Source organism: Mobula birostris, chromosome 1, assembly GCF_030028105.1.
Source record: "Mobula birostris isolate sMobBir1 chromosome 1, sMobBir1.hap1, whole genome shotgun sequence".
In the NCBI taxonomy this organism is placed as follows: domain Eukaryota; kingdom Metazoa; phylum Chordata; class Chondrichthyes; order Myliobatiformes; family Myliobatidae; genus Mobula; species Mobula birostris.
Genome location: NC_092370.1, coordinates 228,949,061 through 228,969,215, shown reverse-complemented (window position 1 = coordinate 228,969,215; position 20,155 = coordinate 228,949,061). Strand labels below are relative to the sequence as shown.

The 20,155-nt window shown below is 41.9% G+C and overlaps 1 protein-coding gene across 6 annotated transcripts in view; it reads right to left on the bottom strand.

Annotated features, from left to right (window-relative positions):
• Positions 1-20,155, bottom strand: part of LOC140205546 (centrosomal protein of 128 kDa) — a 642,143-nt gene that overhangs the window by 127,129 nt on the left and 494,859 nt on the right. For all 6 annotated transcript variants that reach the window (XM_072273171.1, XM_072273204.1, XM_072273166.1 and 3 more), the window contains one exon: positions 441-490. In XM_072273171.1, coding sequence (XP_072129272.1) covers positions 441-490 — 50 coding nt within the window. The remainder of the gene's footprint in view (positions 1-440; positions 491-20,155) is intronic.

Genomic DNA, 20,155 nt, shown 5'->3' with positions numbered 1-20,155 from the left:
TATGCTGTTCATAATCTTATATACGTGTCAGGTCACCACTCAATCTGCTTTGTTCCAGGGAATAAAGTCCAAGTCTGTACTTGTAATGTGAATTAGGCTCTCTTGAAAAGTAAGGCATTTTTAGAAATCAAAAATAGAACAGCAACTCCCACCTTCTTATTCTGGCTTCTTCCCTCTTCTTTTCCAGCCCTGATGAAGAGTCTTGGCCAGAAATGTCAACTCTTTATTCCTTTCTAAAGATGCTGCCCGACCTGCTGACCCTCCAGCATCTTATGCACGTTATTCTGGATTTTCAGCGTCTACAGAATCTCTTGGTTTTATTTAAGTGATGTATGGTTGATTCATTGTGGGATGGGATGGGGGAGAGACCTTTCTACTGTCCTTCATGATTGCACACCTCATTTAGATCTTAAGTCATGCCAGGAAATAGCTTTACTCACCTGCAATGTTCTCATCTCTTCATCCTTTCGACACATCTTTTGCAATAATTCTGTTAAAGAACAATAATGAAACAAGTACTATTATAAAAATACAGCACCATACATCCTTATATCATTACTCACAATGGTTGTCATAAGCAATGCAATTATTACCATGCACTTCATCTTCTAACCTATCAAAATCTCCTTGCATAAACACAAGAAATTCTGCCAATGTTGGAAATCCAAAGCAACACACACACAATGCTGGAGGAACTCAGCAGGCCAGGCAGCATCTATGGAAATGAATAGATAGTCAACATTTTGTACTGAGACCCTTCTTCAAATCATCTCCTTATGATATCTCCAGAGAACGAAGAAACCATGCAGTAACATATCCTGTGACTAACTCAAGATACTGCCTGGCCTGCTGAGTTCCTCCAGCATTTTGTGTGTGCTGATCCCATTCTAGAAAAGTTTTTTTTTAATTTTTACTTTTATTTCTTTAGGGATCCAGCACAGTAACAAGCTTTTCTAGACCAATGAGCCTATGCTGCCCAATTACACACGAGACCAATTAACCAACTAACCCATACATCTTGGGAATGTAAGAGGAAATCAAAGTACCAGGAGAAAACCCACACAGTCACAGGGAAAACATACAAACTCCTTATAGACAGCGGCAAGAACCAAACCAGGGTCACTAATGTTCTAATATCATTACACTCACCGCTATGCTACCGTTCTGCCCCAGTTCTGAAAATTAGATTAGATTAGATTCAACTTTATTGTCATTTTGCTGAGTACAGATACAAAGCCAATGAAATGCAGTTAGCATTTAACCAGAAATGCAAAGAATAGTGTTATTTACAAAATAACTACAAATAAAAAGTAAGTGCTACAGCATACAAATATAAAAGTACTGAGACAGTACAATACGGATGCAATACTGCTTAGCGCTGTGATGTGAGGTTCAGCAGGGTCACAGCCTAAGGGAAGAAGCTCTTCCTGAGCCTGCTGGTGCGGAAGCGGAGGCTCCTGTAGCGCCTACCGGATGGGAGGAGAGTAAAAAGTTCATGGTAAGGGTGAGATGCATCCTTGATAATGCTTTTCGCCCTGCCCAGGCAGCGTTTATGGTAGATATTCTCAATGGTGGGCAATTGGGTGCCGATAATCCGCTGGGCCGTTTTCACCACACGCTGGAGTGCTTTGCAGTCCAATACAGGACAATCGCCATACCACACTGAGATGCAGTTGGTGAGTATGCTCTCAATGGTACAGCGGTAAAAGTCTGTCAGTATCCTGGGATAGAGGTGAGCTTTCTTGATGCTCTGCAGAAAATAAAGGCCCTTTTGCACCTTTTTGATCAGGATGGAGGAGTTATCTTGGAACATAAAACAGTACAGGCCCTTCAGCCCACACTTTGCTGAACTTCTAACCTACTCCAAGATCAATGCAGCCCTTCCTTCCCAAATAGCCGTCCATTTTTCTATCATCCACGTGCATATCTAAGAGTCTCTTAAATGTCCTTAATGTATCTGCCTCCAACACTTATCCCTGGCAGCGTGCTCCACATAACTACCAATCTCTGTGTAAATAACTTGCCCCTGGCATCTCCCCTATGCTCCCTTCCCAACATCTTAAAGTTAAGCCCCCTTGTATTAGCTGTTTCTGCCTTGGGAAAATGTATTTTGCTATCCATTCAGTCTATGCCTCTCTTCATCTTGTACACTTCAATCAAGTCATCTTTCATCCTCCTCCCCTCCAAAGAAAAAAGCCCTATCTCATTCAACCTATCCTCATAAGACATGCTTTGAAATCATCCTGGTAAATCTCCTGTGCCCTCCTGGTTTACCCTCTGTAAAAAGCTTCCACAACCTTCCAATAATGAGGTGACCAGAACTGCAGACAATATTGTGAATCTCAGTTGCAACATTACCTCATGGCTCAGATTTAAGAATTTAAATCTCGTTCTCCAACCACCTCCTACGGCCCCTCCCCTGCCTCTCTCAGGATCTCGTTCAGCCCTGGAACTTTCAAAGAACTCTGCTGTCCCCCAGCTTATAAATCAGAATCAGGTTTATTATCACCGGCATATGATGTGAAATTTGTTAACTTAGCAACAGCAGTTCAATGCAATACATAATCTAGCGGAGAAAAAAATAAATAAAATAATAATAAACAAAATAAAAATAACAATAATAATAAATAAACAAGTAAATCAATTACGGTATACGTATATTGAATAGATTTTTTAAAATGTGCAAAAGCAGAAATACTGTATATTTAAAAAAAAGTGATGTAGTGTCCAAAGATTCAATGTCCATTTAGGAATCGGATGGCAGAGGAGAAGAAGCTGTTCCTGAATCGCTGAGTGTGTGCCTTGAGCTTCTGTATCTCCTACCTAATGGTAACAGTGAGAAAAGAGCATGCCCTGGGTGCTGGAGGTCCTTAATAATGGACGCTGCCTTTTTGAGACACTGCTCCCTAAAGATGTCCTGGATACTTTGTAGGCTAGTATCCAAGATGGAGCTGACTAGATTTACAACCTTCTGCAGCTTCTTTCGGTCCTGTGCAGTAGCCCCTCCATACCAGACAGTGATGCAGCATGTCAGAATGCTCTCCACGGTACAACTATAGAAGCTTTTGACTGTATTTGTTGACATGCCAAATCTCTTCAAATTCCTAATAAAGTATAGCTGCTGTCTTGTCTTCTTTATAACTGCATCCATATGTTGGGACCAGGTTAGATCCTTAGAGATCTTGACACCCAGAAACTTGAAATCTTTTGTGCTCTCTAATTTTGATTGTTCTATCCAGGTGGCCATATTTCAAAGCCTGTTTCCATTGGCCCATCAGTCCACAGATGTATGGTCCTTTAGGATAATCCTGAAAACCTGCTTGATCTGGCTTTAAGTTGCCCACCCTAAGGTCTCCTTGTTTCATAATATTCCTTTGAAGCACTTTGGGATGGTAAACCATATTACAGGCGAGAGTCCAAAACCTGGCCATTTGTGTATAACTGCGTAGTGGTTAACATAATGCTATTACAGTGCTGGCGACCCAGGTTCGATCCCACCAATGTCTATAAGGAGTTTGTACATTCTCCCCGTGAACGCGTGCATTTCCTCTGGGTGCCCCAGTTCCCTCCCACATTCCAAAGATGCATGGATTAGTAGGTTAATTGGTCACATGGGTGTAACTGGGCAGCGTGAGCTCATTGGGCCGGAAGTGACCTGTTACGGCGCTGCATCTCTAAATGACCACAAAAAGGTGCCACGTTACCGGACTGTAACGTTGATAATGAATGTCCAGTATGCTATGGAGGACCTAGGGCAGATTGTAAAGAAGAGGTATACAATACAGGAACCAATATCAAGAATTCCTGAGAGGAGATTAGAGTATCTGGCTAGCAGCCAGCATATACACCACATGGGTTTACAGAATTCATGCTCAAACTCCTAACATCAACACATGAAAACCTGAAACAGATTAGCTTTATTTGTCACATGTACATTGAAATATCGAAACATACAGTGAAATGCATCATTTGTGTCAATGACCGGCACAGTCCAAGGATGTGCTGGGGTATGCCATAAGTGTTGCCATGTTTTCAACGCCAACACAGCATGCCCACAACTTCATAACCCTTACTAATCTGTACATATTTAGAATGTGGAGCTCCCAGAGGAAACCCACTCGGTCATGGGGAGAACATACGAACTCCTTACAAACAGCAGTGGGAAATGAAACCCTGTCACTGGCCCTGTAAAGCGTTGTGCTAAGTGCTATGTCACCATGTCACCCACTCCTAAACCTGATGTGCCAACAGCCAAATTGTTCCAAAACAATCAAAATATTGGCTTCGACTTGGCATTGTATATAACGGCACAGGCATAGCCATACGCAATAAGGAAAAAAAAGTAATGTTCATATTCAGCCAGGGCAATCAAGATTAAATCTCTTGTATTTGTTGGCTATTAGGTTCTTGCAGTAAATACCAACAATCCGACCTGCCTATCATGAAATTCATGAATGTGAAATTGTTACAGATTAACTCCAGGTTAATAGTTACTTTTGGAAGAAAAGCAGGCTTAAAAATAGAAAGGTCCATCTGGAGATATGGACGTCCTTCTTCGAAGCTGGAGATGAAAGCACAATGCCATGGGCTACGCATGAAGAAGGCAGCTGTATTACGAGGAAGCTGATTAAGTCACAAAGACACCCCAGGGTTCTGCACAGCAGAAAATTACTTAAAAACTATAGTGAATGTTTTGTAACAGCAGCCAGGCGCAAAGCAGTGAATGAGTGGACAATCTACTTGATTTTTATATTGTCATTTTGCATGGAAGCAGGCCATTTAGACCCCATGATCAGTGGGCATCCATATGTATTAACCCTACCAACAACACTTGCACCAAGGATTAAGAAATACACATACACACACACACACTTCTTCTTCTTCTTCAGTTGTCCATTGAAATCCGATGACGACGTCCACTCCTTTAACGGTGAGATCTTTGATGACTATACTGTCCTATCCTGGACCCACAAGCTCTAATACAAGTGGGACATGTATATGTGGTAGTGGTGGCAACCCTGGCTGCATTTCTTCTGGCTCTCTTCTGCTGCCTTCTGGTTGTTCTTTCCATCTCCAGAATTCGAACCCCATCCCTACACAGCTGTCGCCAAGTGGTACGGTCAGCAGCAACATCCTCCAGGTCCTCGGGTCTGATCTTGCACTTCCTTAAAGCATTCTTCATCTGATCCTTATAGCACTTCTTCGGCCTTCCAGTTGAGTGTCGACCATGATGTCGCTGGTCGTATAACACTCTGCGAGGTAGACACACACACATACACACACACACACACATATACATACACATGCATTTATATTTATATGTATATAAGTATATAAATATATAAATGAGTGATTTAAATATATAAATGGTGGTATAAAAGTTAATATAAACATACATAATGCAGAATGTAGTGTTACAGTTACAGAGAAAGCACAGTGCACATAGACAAATAAAATGCAGGATGCCACAAACAAAGTGGATTGGCAAATGAAGAGTTCATCTTTTAATGATGAGAGGTCTTTTCAGGAGTCTGATAACAGTGGGATAGAAGCTGTCCTTGAGCCTTGAGGTACATATTCTCAAGTTTTTGTCTATTCCACTCGAGGGAAGAGGGGAGCAGGAAGAAAGTCCGGGATGGGTGGGGTCCTTTTTATCGCTTGACTTCTCTGCCACAAAACAACAAATTGAATGCCATACCCGGCAGTGACTTATACTGCCCGGTAAAGAGACTCCAATGTAGACTCAGCCAGCTCCATCACAGGCACAGTCTTCCCCTCCATCAAGGACATCTCCAAAAGGCAGTTCCTCAGGAAAGCAGCATCCATCACTGAGAACCCTCACCATCTGTAACACACTCTCTTCTCATTACTACCATTAGAGAGGAGCTTAAAGATCCAAAGTCAAATTTTAAGAATAGCTTCTTCCCCTCTTTCAGAAAGACCATCTTACTAATTTATATTATTTATTTTATTTTTATATTGTGGCTTGTTGTAATTGTTATGTCTTGCTCTGTATTGCTGCCACAAAACAACAAATTTCATGATGTATGTCAATAATCTTAAACCTGCTTCTGATTCTGTCTTCGATTATGTTGACTGATTTCCTAGTTCAGCAGGGCGTGTAGACAGAGTCAATGATGAGGGAAGGCTGGTTTGCGCAACGGACTGGGCACATGCAGCTTTTTGTTTTGATAAAACTATCAAGTTGATCCACACTTTGGCTGGTGAATATGATTAGATTAGATCAATTAGATGAGCTTTATTTGTCACACATACATTAAAACATCAAAATATATTGTGAAATGGCTTGCAAAACACCACACACAAAATGCTGGAGGAACTCAGAAGGCCAAGCAGCATCTATGAAAAGGAGTAAACAGTCAACATTTCAGGCCGAGACTCTTCATTGGGACTTTTTCCAGATACACTACCTGGCCTACTGGGTTCCTCCAGCATTTTGTGCATGTTGCTTGGATTCCCAGTATCCGTAGATTTTCTCATGTCAGTAAAATGTCTGCTAGCTTCATCCCACTGCCTTCCCAGTCTTGATGAAGTGTCTCAACCCGAAATCCCGGCTGTTTATTCCTCTCCATATATTCTGCCTCTCCTGTTGAGTTCCTCCAACATTTTGTGTGTGTTATTCCGGATTTCCAGCAACTGTAGAACCTCTTGCGTTTATACAGTAAAATGTGCTGTTTGCATCAACAAACAACACAGTCTGAGAATGTGCTGGGAGCAGCCCACAAATGTCACCATCCTCCATTGCCAACACTGCGTAACCACAACTTACTAATGCTAACCCCTGCTTCTTTGGAATGTGGGAGGAAACTGGAGCACCTGAAGGAAGCTCACATGGTCATATAAAGTTCTTACAGACAGCAACAGGATTGAACCTCAATTGCTGGCACTATAACGGATTATGTTAACCGCCACACACACACACACACACACACACACACACACACACACACAAACTGCTGGAGGAACTCAGCAGGTCAGACAGCATCCTTGGAAAAGAATATACAGTTGACGTTTTGGGTCAAGACCCTTCTTCAGGACTGAAAAGGAAGGGGGTAGATGCTAGAATAAAAAGGCAGGGGAGAGGAAGGAGGATAGCTAGAAGGTGATAGATGAAGCCAGGTGGTTGGAAAGATAAAGGAAGGGCTGGAGAAGAAGAAATCTAAAAAGGAGATGAGAGTGGGCTACGGGAGAAAAGGATGGAGGAGGGAACCTAGAGGAAGGGGATAGGCAGGTGAGAAGAGGTAAGAGGCCAAAGTGAGGAACAGAAGAAAAGGAGAGGGGGAGGGAAAACTCTTTTTACCAAATGGAGAGATCAATATTCATGGCATCAGGCTGGAGGCTACCCAGAAGGAATATCAGGTTTTGCTCCTCTATTCTGAGGGTAGCCTCATCTTGGCACAAGAGGAGGCCATGGACTGACATGTCAGAACGGGAATAGCAATCAGAATTAAAATGTTTGGCCACCGGGCAGTTCCGCTTGTGGCGGATTGAGTGGAGGTGCTCAACAAAGCAGTCCCCCAATTTACAATGGGTCTCACCAACGTAGAGAGATGCATTGTGAGCACCAAGCACAATAGACGACCCAGCAGGCTCACAGCTGAACAGTTGCCTCACCTGGAAGGACTGTTTGGGCCCTGAATGGAGGTGAGGGATGAGGTGAATGGGCAGGTGTTGCACTCAGACCACTTGCAGGAATAAGTGCTGGGAGGGAACTGCTAACCACTACACCACCATGCTGCCCCTGCAGAAGTAATAGGGAGTAGTTCTAGAGTTCTGAACCTCAGATAGTCAATCAGCCTAGAAATATTCCTGGAAATACAATTTCATATCAGTCACATTGGCATGGATGCAAGAGTTTCAATCCTTTGTACACCTTTCAGCAGAACTGTCACCAGCATCTCATCATGTACAGATCCCAGTTTGGAACCTGGCAAAAAGAAAAGGTCAACAAAACGTCGCTCTCCGTGTCCTGCTTGCAGGTGATTACAAAAAGCAGCTCCGTGATAAAATGCAGCGCTGCCTTAGGAAGATGTGTCAATGTCAGCATGTAGTCGACTGTGAAAGGATGAGGGAAAAGAGGAGCCTTCCCTCTGACAGGCTCATCCATCAAACAGCCTGCAAGGTGGAAAGCCGCTCCAGCGTTTGATTCTAAACTGCTTGTGAGCTAAATTGCAGAGTACAGCAAGACGCCCGAAGCAGAATTTGTTCTCATTATGCTGACTCTGTACTGAGAATGCTTGTTTATCAAAACTCAAGGTAGAAGAAAGAGGGGAAAAATCAGCCTGATAAAGGAAAAAAAAAGCTGCTGCTTTTATTAGAGCAAAAGACCCAGTTGCTTGTGCCTACCTTTGATTAATAGCACAACCAGTTTTAGGACACCCTCGGCTCTCTGGAGTAACATGCTAATCCCAGGACCAATGATGGCATGTTGATGAAAAGCCACTCAAGACAAGCATCATGAACTTAAACCAATACATCTTGGTAGCAATGCACTGAATAAATGCATGGATTTCCAATTTCTCTGGTAACAAACCTGTGACTAATGAGGGACCACAAACAGAACCCTTTTCATTGACCAACTGTTATCCTGGAATTTAGAAGATTCAAAGGGAATTGCAAACGTGAATGGACAGGCAGATGTCAGAAGAGGGATCTGGGAAAACAAATCCATAATTCCTTGAAAGTGGCATCACAGGGCTGTAAAGAAAGCTTTTGACACATTGGCTTTCACAAATCAAAGTACTGAATACAGGAGCTGGACTGTTGTGTTGAAGTTATATAAGATAATGGTGAGGCCTAATTTGGAGTATTGCATACAGTTCTGGTTGCCTACTTGCAGGAGAGATATCACTAAGATTGAAAGAGAACAGAGAAAATTTACAAGGATGTTTCCAGAAAGTGTTATAAGTTATAAGGAAAGGTTGAATTGGTTAAGACTTTGTTCCCTGGACACTAGAAGAATGAGGGGAGATTTGATAGAAGTATTCAAAACGATGAGGTGTATAGATAGGGTAGATGCAAACAGGCTTTTTCCACTGAGGTTGGGTGAGACTAGAACTAGAAATTATAGGTTTAGTGTGAAAGGTCAAATATTTAAGAGGAGTGCAAGGGGGAACAACTTCACTCACAGAGTGATGCAACTGTGGAACGAACTCCCAGCAGAAATGGTGGATGCAGGTTTGATTTTAACATTTAAGAGAAATTTGGATAGGTGGAGTATGAAGACATACGGTTCAGGCGTGAGTCTATGGGACTAGGCAGAATACAGTTCAGCGCAGTCTAGGTGGGCCAGAGGGTCTGTTTCTTTGCTGTAGTGCTCTATGAATCTATGCCAAATTTTGGATCAACACACACACACACACACACAATGCTGGAGAAACTCAGCTGCACAATCAGCATCTAACAAGGGAAATGGATAGTTAACATTTCAGGTAGAGACACTTCATCTGAACTGAAAGATAGAGGAAAAATAGCCAATATTAAAGATAGAGAGAAGGGGGCAGGCAAGAGGTAGCAGCCGAAAGGAGAAGAGGAGGTAATAGCTCTGCCTTACTTGTTTTAGATCCCATCTCAGCCTCATTCAAGCTGCTTCAGCCTGAGCAATGGGTTTGTAATTTATCACTTACACCCTGCTGGAACATTGAAGAGGGTCCAGATGAAGTTCACAAGGAGGTTATCAGGTACATGCGCTGAGTAGTATGAGCAGTTTGGCCTGCTATACAAGAAAGGATTTGCTGGTATTGGAGAGGGTCCAGAAGAGGTTCACAAGAACGATCCTGGAATGTATGAGGAACTTAATAATCAATTCTGTGAATTTCACACATTCATCACCCTCTGGCTAAGAAAATTCCTCCTCAAATCTCTTCTCAAGATCCTGGAATGTATGAGGAGCTTTTGATGGCTCTGGGTCTATACTAACTGGAGTTTAGAAGAATGGTAGTGAGGGGAGGAGAAGATCCCAATGAAATCTATCGAATATCAAAAAGCTGAGATAGAATAGGCGTGGAGACGATTCCTATTGTGGAAGAGTCATGGACCAGACAGCAGCACCTTAGAATACTAGGACGTCCCTTGAGAAGAGATTTGAGGAGGAATTTTCTTAGCCAGAGGGTGATGAATGTGTGAAATTCACAGAATTGATTATTAAGGGTGTCAAAGGTTGTAACCTTTGACATCCTTAAAAATGGTTGCAAAGCCGGTGTTATAAAGCAATTGCACTAACTGCTCCGCTACCAATCCATCCAAACCTACTGTATTTTGTTTAAATACATTTATTACTGAACAGGAAGGAGATAGAGCGCCTAGTGACCTGGTGTCATAACAACCACCTTTCCCTCAATGACAACAGAACAAAAGAGCTGGACATTACTTTAGGAAAGGGGCACCTGTTTACATCAATGGTCGGGAGCATTGAAACCTTCAAGTAACCAGGAGTGAACATTACCTACAGCCTGTCCTGGTCCAACCATGTAGATTTCATGGACAAGAAAGTGCAGTAGTGCCTTTATTTCCTCACAGACGCAAAAGAAATTTGGCCCGTCCCCTTTAAATTTTAATAATGCATCATAGAAACCATCCTATCATGATGCATCACAGCCTGGTATGGCAACTGCTTTGCTTGAGACTGAAAGAAATTGCAGAGAGTTGTGGACACAGAAGTCAGCCTCCCCTCCGTGGATACGGACTGCACCAGGGGAGGGGCGGTGATACGTGAGTGAAGTAGGGAGGAAAGTGGGAGTGATTTATAGAGCTGGGAGGTGATAGGTGCAAGTGACAAAAGTCTGAAAAAGGTGGAATCTGATAGGGGAGAATGATAGACTATGGGATAAAGGGAAAGAGGTGGGGAAGGGAACCGGTGGGAGGAGTCTGTGGGTGATGGTTAATGGAGAGGGTGGGAATGGAAAAGTGAGCGATGGGGGATAAAAGCGGGGAAGGGTCACCCCTCATCTGGATCCGTCTATCTCCTGCCAGTTAACTGCACACCCCTTCCCGCTTTCCTTTTTTAAACCTGGCTATCTTCTTTATTCTTTCTTACTTCTCTTCTAATATTTGTATATCTGTGCACTTGTAATGCTACTGTGACACTATAATCTCCTCTGGGACCAATAAAGTATCTATCTATCTATCTCCCCTCTTTCTTTCCAGTCTTGATCAATTGCCGATTCCCTTCATAGATGCTGAGTTCCTCCATCGCCTTGTGTGTTGCTCCAGATTTCCAGCATTTGCAGTCTCCAGTGGTGAAAGCTGTATTGCTTTCCACAGGACATTTCTCAGTCTGGGATGCCAGGCATAACTACATTTATTACTTCCATTTTAGATTTCCAAACCTTTTCTCCTTCACATAAATATGATAGAACTTAAAAATTCTACTCAGAATATGATATATCCCCAGTGGACTTCTATTCTCTCATATTACTTAAGTGTTACAGACAGTGATATAAAATATTTACTCCATCAACAATAGTATCCATTCAAAAGTTGCAGTTTGTTATCCATTGTAGATAATTTTTTTTCTCTCTCGTGTGACTGTGAAAGAAATAACTCATTTTTACACTCAGTGGCCACTTTATTAGGTACACCGGTACACTTGCTTATTAATGCAAATATCTAACCAGCCAATCATGTGGCAGCAACTCAATGCATAAAAGCATGCAGTCATGGTCAAGAGATTCAGTTGTTGTTCAAACCTAACATCAGAGTGGGGAAGAAATGTGATCTAAGTGATTTTGACTGTGGAATGATTGTTGGTTCCAGATGGAGCAGTTTAAGTATCTCAAAAAGTGCTGATCACCTGGGATTTTCAGACGCAACAACCTCAAGAGTTTACAGAGAATGGTGTGAAAGTAAAAACATCCAGTGAGCGGCAATTCTGTGGGTGACAATGATTTGTTAATGAGAGAGGTCAGAGGAGGATGGTCAGACTGGCTCAAGCTGACAGGAAGGCGACAGTAACTCAGATAACCATGTGTTACGACAGTGGTATGCAGAAGAGCATCTCTGAACGTGCAACATGTCAAACCTTGAAGTGGATGGACTACAGCAGTATAAAACCATAGACATACACTCAGTGGCCACTTAATTAGCTGCAGGGGCACCTAATAAAGTGGCCATTGGGTGCATATTCCTTTACACAGTTTGGGGAAGTCCCAATGGGCTCTGCAGGCCATTAAGTATTTCTATTAGAAGCGGCATTACTGTTTTAATCCAGGCAACACAGCTAGTTTTCCTCAATGAATATTCCACAACAATAGCTCATTCACAAATATGCAAATTGCCATCAAACCACAATGGGGAAAAGGCAGAAAACTACAATGTATAGTCATGAATAACACAACAGGAAGCTAAAACAACTTCATTCAAATTATCTGTCAAATACTCTGCACTGAATCATAGCTCCTCTGTATAGGTATAGCCTAGGATATGTATGAGTGTTTCAAGATCGGATTTCTGACAGTTTTCAGTGCAGGCAAACCATGGTCCAAACCAGTTTAGCTTTACCTCCCAGGATGAAAAATCTCTGTCAAATCTTAATAGCAGAGTACACAAAAGAAGACTCACTTCAGGTATACCACTAGTTTGCATTGTTGATTAAAATCTGAATGGCAAAATATATCCCTAAGCCTATTATGCTGCTGACATAAAAAAGAATTGAAATACTACAGTGTAAACATATCCTGTGGGGAGTACAAAATTAAAAAATTCATAAATAAAAGCTAGTCACTAATTAAAGCATGTGCAAATTAGGAAAAACATCATCACTAGGAGCTTTGGGAATGTGGAACATACTTAAACGTGGGAATTGATGAGGTAATTGGTGACCCTGCATAAAAGGGAGGGAGGAATGGAAGCAACACACACAAAATGCTGCAGCTCAGCAGGTCAGGCAGTATCTATGGAAATGAATAAACAGTCTACCTTGTAGGCTGAGTACCTTCTTCAAGACTGAAAAGGAAGATGTCAGAATAAAAAGGTGGGGGTAGGGGAAGGAGGGGAGCTGTAAGGGTATAGGTGAAGCCAGGTTAGTAGGAAAGGTCAAAGGCTGGAGAGGATGGAATCTAATAGGAGAGAAGAGTGGACTATAGAAGAAAGGGAAAGTGGAGACACCTGGGGGAGATGAAGGCAGGTGAGATGAGGTAAAAGGTCAGAGAGGAAAAGAAAGATCCATTAATAGAATTCATTGCAGAGAGCTGGAAGGCATGGAGCATGAACACTGTTGTTTAAAATGCACTGTCCCTGCGCTAAATTCTTAATAATCCTACCACTATTGTTAGTATTCTTTGATAACTTGATTTCAAATTTTGTTGCATATTCATTAGCACCAAGCATCAAAGGGAACCCAGTATGACACAAGCACCATCGATATGTCAACTGGAGGTGCTGCCTCAAGAACACAACATTCACTATCAAAGATCCCCACTGTTCAGGCCAAGATATCTTCTCGCAGTGACTATCAGGCAGGAGGTACTGAAGCCTGACATCCCACACCACAAGTTCAGGAACAGCTACTTCCTTTTAACTATTCATCTTTGAACCAACCAACAAAACTCTGGTCACTACTGTTTAGCATGATCACTTTCATCACTTTGCACTAAAATGGACTCTCTGTTTTTTCCTAATACTGTTCTTTCTTGTAATAATTGAGTATAATTTATATTTGATTTATGTTTTTCTTGTGAATGCTGCTTACCCGATGCTATGTGCCTATGATGCTGCTGTAATTAAGTTTTTCATTTTATCTAGGCACACACCTCAATAAATTTTGGCATTTCCCATTCAATTCAATCTAACATGTGTCATTTAATTAATTTAATAACTTGATCCATGTCAACCTATCTATACTGATCAGCAGATAGCTGAAGAGTTCAGCAGATTCCAGCCTTGTTCTGATCATCTTTGACAATGCTCTGGCCTGCACCATCACTGGGGTAACACAATAGTGTGGCAATTGATATAATACTATTACAGCATCAACAGTCCGGGCAAGAAGCTTATATGTTCTTCCCATGACTACGTGGGTTTCCTCCTGGTGCTCTAGTTTCCTCCCATATTCAAAGACTTATGGGTTAGGGTTAGTAATCTGCTGGCATGCTATGTTCGCACCAGAGGAGTAGAGACACTTGCAGGCTGCCCCCTCTACATCCTCACAGTGTGTTGGTCATTGATGCAAAAACTACACATTTCACCGTATGTTCTAATGTTTCAACGTACAGATGATAAATAAATCTAATCATTGATCTTTAATTTTTAATCCCTTTTATTTTTCTTACATTCTCAGCAACTCCCACAAAATTCACATACTGTATGATTCACAAACTGCATGTCTTTTGGGATGTAGGATCTACACTTAGATCACTTTGCATTAAAATGGACTTCCTTTAGACTCTAATCGGGTTTTTTGCTGTAAATAATGTATGTAATTGTACGTAGGGCAGCATGGTAGTGTAGCAGTAAGCATAACACTATTACAGCACCAGTGACCGGGGATCAATTCATGCCACTATCTGTAAGGAGTTTCTACGCCCGCCCTGTGACCAAGTATGTTTCCTCCAGGTGCTCCTGTTTCCTCTGACATCTCAACAATGTATGAGTTTGTAGGTTAGTCACATGAGTGTAACCAGGCAGCATGAGCTCGGTGAGCCGCAAGGGCCAGTGCTGGATCTCTAAATAAATAAAAAATGTAAATTAAAGTACAAACATAGATAATTCTGCAGATGCTGGAAATCCAAACAACACACACAAAATGTTGGAGGAACTCAGCAGACCAGGTAGCATCTATGGAAAAGGGTAAATGGTCGACGATTCGGGACGAGACCCTTCTTCAAGATATTTAATTTACGTTTTTTTTGTGAATACTGCTTATATGATGCCATACGTTTCTGATGCTGCTGCAAGTAAGTTTTTCATTGCACCTGTGCATACATGTTTTTGTGCAGATGACAACAAACTTTACTTTGGAAGGAAACCAGAGCACCAGGAAGAGACCCACACAGAAACAGGGAGAACACACAAATGTTCAGCAGTTCTCAGTCTTTGTCTTAATGCCATTTTGGAAGCAAATTTTCAGCCAGAGCTTCATGGATTTATTCTGTCTCTCTCTTTGCTTTAAAGGCTGATATTTCTGCAAAACCTTGAATTTCCTGTGAAAATTGTGTGTCAATTGAAGCTGTGATGCATCTGGTAACATTAAAGATAAATCCTGATATTCCTGCCGGACGCAGTGAAACTCATCACTTAGAGAACAACGGCTGGTAAAGTTGTATTTTAATTTAATTTGCTAAGTGTTGACTGGTTAAAAAGGATGAAACACAGATTGTTATTGAGATCGGAGCTGTAAAAACAATTGCAAATTATATTGTCAAATACCTATAAGCACCAATCACAATTCTCTGCATTTGAATAATGAAACCATTATTGAGCTGCTGTTGTTTACAACAAATCTTAAAAGAAACTATTATATAGAACATAGAATATTACAACACAGTACAGGCCTTTCAGCCCATGATGTTATGCCAAATTTTAAACCTTCTCTAAAATCAATTTGTCTCATTTATTTTTCCAAGAAAATTCACCATTGCCTCTACTTCCTCAGTAGACTAAAGAAACTTGGCAAGTTTCTTTGACGTTCACAATAAAAGCATCCTGTTGGGATGTGTCAAGGCTAGGTACAGCAACTGCATTGCCCGTAACCACAAAAACTGCAGAGAGTTGTTGACAGAGGTCAGCACATCATAGAAATCAGCCTCCCCTCTATGGTCTCTGCCAAACCTACACTTCTCACAGCTTCGGTAAAACAGCCAACATAACTAAAGAACGCATTTGTCCAGAACATTCTCCTTTCTCCCCCTGTCGTCAGACTAAAGATACAAAAGCCTGAAAGCATGTACCACTAGCACGATGGCAACTTCCCTATTTTGATAACATGAACTTTTGATCTCACAGTCTAACTCATGACTTTGCAAGCATTGTCTACCTGCACTGCCTTTTCTCTGTAACACTTTATTGTGTACTCTGTTACTGTTTTACCTTGTATTACTTCACTGCACTTTGTAAAGAATTGATCTGTATGAATGACTACTCTATTGGCACAAGACCATTTTTTCATTGTACCTCAGAACATATGGCAATAATAAACAGACTTACTATTTTACCACTTACCAGTGAAAAGTCAAACACATATCAATGATGAGAAGCCTAGGAGAATCATAAAGTGATCACACCTATTTCACTAATTGGAGGATATACAGTAATTATTTATGTTTGGACGGAGGAACTGAGAAAAGGGAATGGCGTTTTTCTGGGAAGGACAGTCTCTTGCTCATTTTTACTTGCAATAACGTCTTAGCAATTGTAATCCTTTCAGTAGTTGTCCTTTGGAGTTTTCTTAGTTGCTGTCCCAATATGGCTTCCTCTACATCGGGGGAGCACTTTATTGAGCATATTCGCTCTATCCGCCACAAAAGGCAGGATGTACCATCTCAATTCAACTTCCAATTCACATTCTGACATGTCTGCCCATGGACCTCCACTGCCATAATAAGGCCAAACACAGGCTGGAGGAGCAACACCTCATATTGTCTAGGTAGCTTTCAACCCAATGCATTAACATCAATTTCTTTCACCTCCAGTAATTGTCTTTCTCCTTCTCTCTTTTTCTTTTCCCCCATTCTAGTTACCCTCTCACTCGCTCTCTTTTCCTCACCTGTGCATTGCGTCCCTCTAGTTCCCCTCCTCCTCTTTCTTCCATGGCCCATTGTGTTCTCCTATCCTCACAAAACTCCTATGGATTATCCTTATCTAAGAAAGCATGTGCTGGCTTTGGAGACTGTCCAGAGGAGGTTCACGGGAATGAACCCGGGAATGAAAAGATTATCGTCTGAGAAGTGTTTGCTGGCTCTGGTCCTGTACTCGTTGGAGTTTTAGAAAATTGAGGGGGGGGATCTCATTGAAACCTATCAAATATTGAAAGGTCTAGACTGAATTGACATGGAGAGGTTGTTTCCAATATTTGGGGAGTTTTGGACCTCAGGGCACAGCCTGAGAACACAAGAACATCTCTTTAGAACAGAGATGAGGAGGAATTTCTTTAACCAGAGGGCGGTGAATCTGTGAAATTCATTGTCACAAACAACTGTGGAGGCCAAGTCACTCGGTATATTTAAAACAGATGTTGACGGGTTCTTGATTAGTAAGAGCGTTGGAGATTATGGAGAGAAGGCAGGAGAATGGGGTTGAGAGGGATCATTAATCAGTCATAATAGAATGGCAGACCAGACTCAATGGGCAAAATGGCCTAATTCTGCGCTTATGTCTTACGGTCTTATCAGATATCTTGTTCAACTCTTTACTTCTTCCAACTATCCTCTCCCAATTTCTTACTTCATTCCCGCACCCTTGCCCACACACCTTCCCCCTCACCTGGCTTCACTTATCGCCTATCAGCTTGTACTCCTTCCCTTTTCCCCACCTTCTTATTCTAGAACATAGAAATCTACAGCACATTACAGGCCCTTTGGACCACAATGTTGTGCCGACCATGTAACCTACTCTAGAAACTGCTTCGAATTTCCCTAGCGCATAGCCCTCTACTTTCCTAAGCTCCATCTACCTATCTTAGAGTCTCTTATAAGACCCTATTGTATCCACCTCTACCACCGTTGCTGGCAGTGCACTCCACGCTCCCAGCACTCTGTGTTACCGCTGATATCCCTTCTGTATCTACTTCCAAGCACCTTAAAACTATGCCCACTTGTGTTAGCCATTTCAGCCCTGGGAAAGAGCCTCTGGCTATCCACACAATCAAAGCTTCTCATCATCTTATACACCTCTATCAGGTCACCTCTCATCCTCCATTGCGCCAAGGAGAAAAGGCCAAGTTCACTCAACTGATTCTCATAAGGTATGCTCCCCAATCCAGGCAACATCCTTATTCTGGTTTCTTCTCCCTTCCTTTCTAGTCCTGATGAAGGGTCTTGGCTTGAAGTGTCACCTGTTAATTCCTTTCGTACAGGCTGCCTGACCTGCAGAATTTTTCCAGCATTTTGTATGTTACTCTGACAAAGCAAGTACACTGTTCTCACTAGGACAGCAAGTTTTCTGATTCTATGCATAACTTTTAAAGCAACTATTAATATTTTTCTATATTGAATATTTGATTCTATCAAAAGCCCGCAATTGCCTGGATTGGTATTCCAATCAATTATTGAACACATCAATAATTAATCTGTCTGGTAAAGATCTTTGATCCGAAATATTGACTCTTAATTTCAAGAGGTGCTACCTGATCTAATGAGTGTATCCAGCATTTTCTGTTCCTGCTAATGAACACAGAAAATCTCTCCATTCATCTCAAACTTCAACTACCAAAAAATAAGAGTTTGGAAGAAGAATCCACAGCTGCGTTTGGAAAACAGTACGGCTCCAAGCTGAAATGAAAATTGCTTTTCCCAACTATTTTCTCATAAGAAAAGGTGGGTTTTCAGTCCACTTTCCTGATGGGATCGTATTTCCTCTGGCCATTGTCTAGATGCTGATTAGGTTATCTTAACTTTAGTTTCATTTGTCACATGTACTTTGGAACATCGAAACATATTCATTATCTCACATTCTCATTATTAATTGCTATTTATTTATACTTGCAGTTGCACAGTTTGTCATCCTCTTCCCTCTGGTTGATCTTTCACTGACCCTGTTACAGTTACTGTTCTATAGATTTGTCATGTATGCCGCAGGAAATTGAATCTCAGGGTTGTATATGGTGACGTACATGTAGCTTGATAATAAATTTACTTTGAACTTTGAACATACAATGCCTGAAACATTGTCTCTTTATTCCTCTCCATAGATGTTGCCTGATCTGCTATATTCCTCTATCACTGTGCGTGTTACTCTGGATTTCCAGCATCTGCAGAATCCCTTGTGCTTACAATGAAATGTACTGTTTTGCAACAAGTCAAATCAATGAGGATTGCGCTGAGGAGCCCACAAGTGTCATCAACCCATCTGGAGGAAAGCCACGCAGTCAAGATGAGAACATACAAACTCCTTACACACAGTGGCAGGAACTGGATCCCAATCTTACTTCTGGCTCTGTGAAGTGTTGCGCTACCTTGACACTACCTTGCAAATGGTAATTGGTGTACTATTGTCATATGTACCGAGGTGGAGTGGCACGATAGCGTAGTGGTTAGCACAATGCTTTACAGTACCAGTGACCCAGGTTCAATTCCTGCCACTGCCTGTAAGGAGCTTGTACGTTCTCCCCATGGCCACATGGCTTCTTCCGAGTGCTCTGGTTTCATCCTAGAGTCCAAAAATGTACCAACACTGGCCAGTGGGTTAATTAGCTATTGCAAATTGTCCCGTGATTAGGCTAGGATTAAATTGCGGGATTGTTCGGCAGTGTGGGTGGGTTGGGGGGAGGGGATGGGAGGGGAGGTGAGGGGAAGGTGGATAGGCAGGTAAACATATAGTGAAAATCTTTGCTTGCTTTCCATCCAGATAGATCTTTCTGTACATATGTACATCAAGGCAGTACAAAAGGAAAAACAGAATGCAGAATATAGTGTTAAATTTATGAAGAAAGTGCAGTGCAGATGAACAAATGAAGTAAAAGGGCCATGGAGAAGTAGACTGACAGATCAGCAGTTCATCTTATCCTAAGAGTCTGAAACTGTCCTTGAGCCTGGTGGTTTGTGTCCCCAAGCTTTTGTATCCTCTACCTGACTGGAGTGGGAGGGATCCTCGATTATGTTGGCTTCTTTCCTAACGCAGTAGGAAGTGTTAGCAGAGTCAGTGGAGGAGAGGCTGGTATGTGTGATGGACTGGGCTTCATTCACAGCTCTCTGCAATTTCTTGTGGTCTGGGGCAGAGCAGTGTTTGGAGACCACACTGCAGATATTTTCCCCATTTTTGTCCTACAAGCTGGCAATCTTTTTGTTTGCTCACTGATGCCATCTTCCACTTTTACCATGTTTGATGCTAATACAAATGCTTGTATATCTGGCTGCATTACGGCCTGAAATGGGAACACCAATGCCTTTGAGCAGAAAATCCTACAAAAGGTAGTGGATTCGGCCCAGTACATCACGGGTAAAACCCTCTCTTACATTGAGCACATCTGCATAAAACATTACCA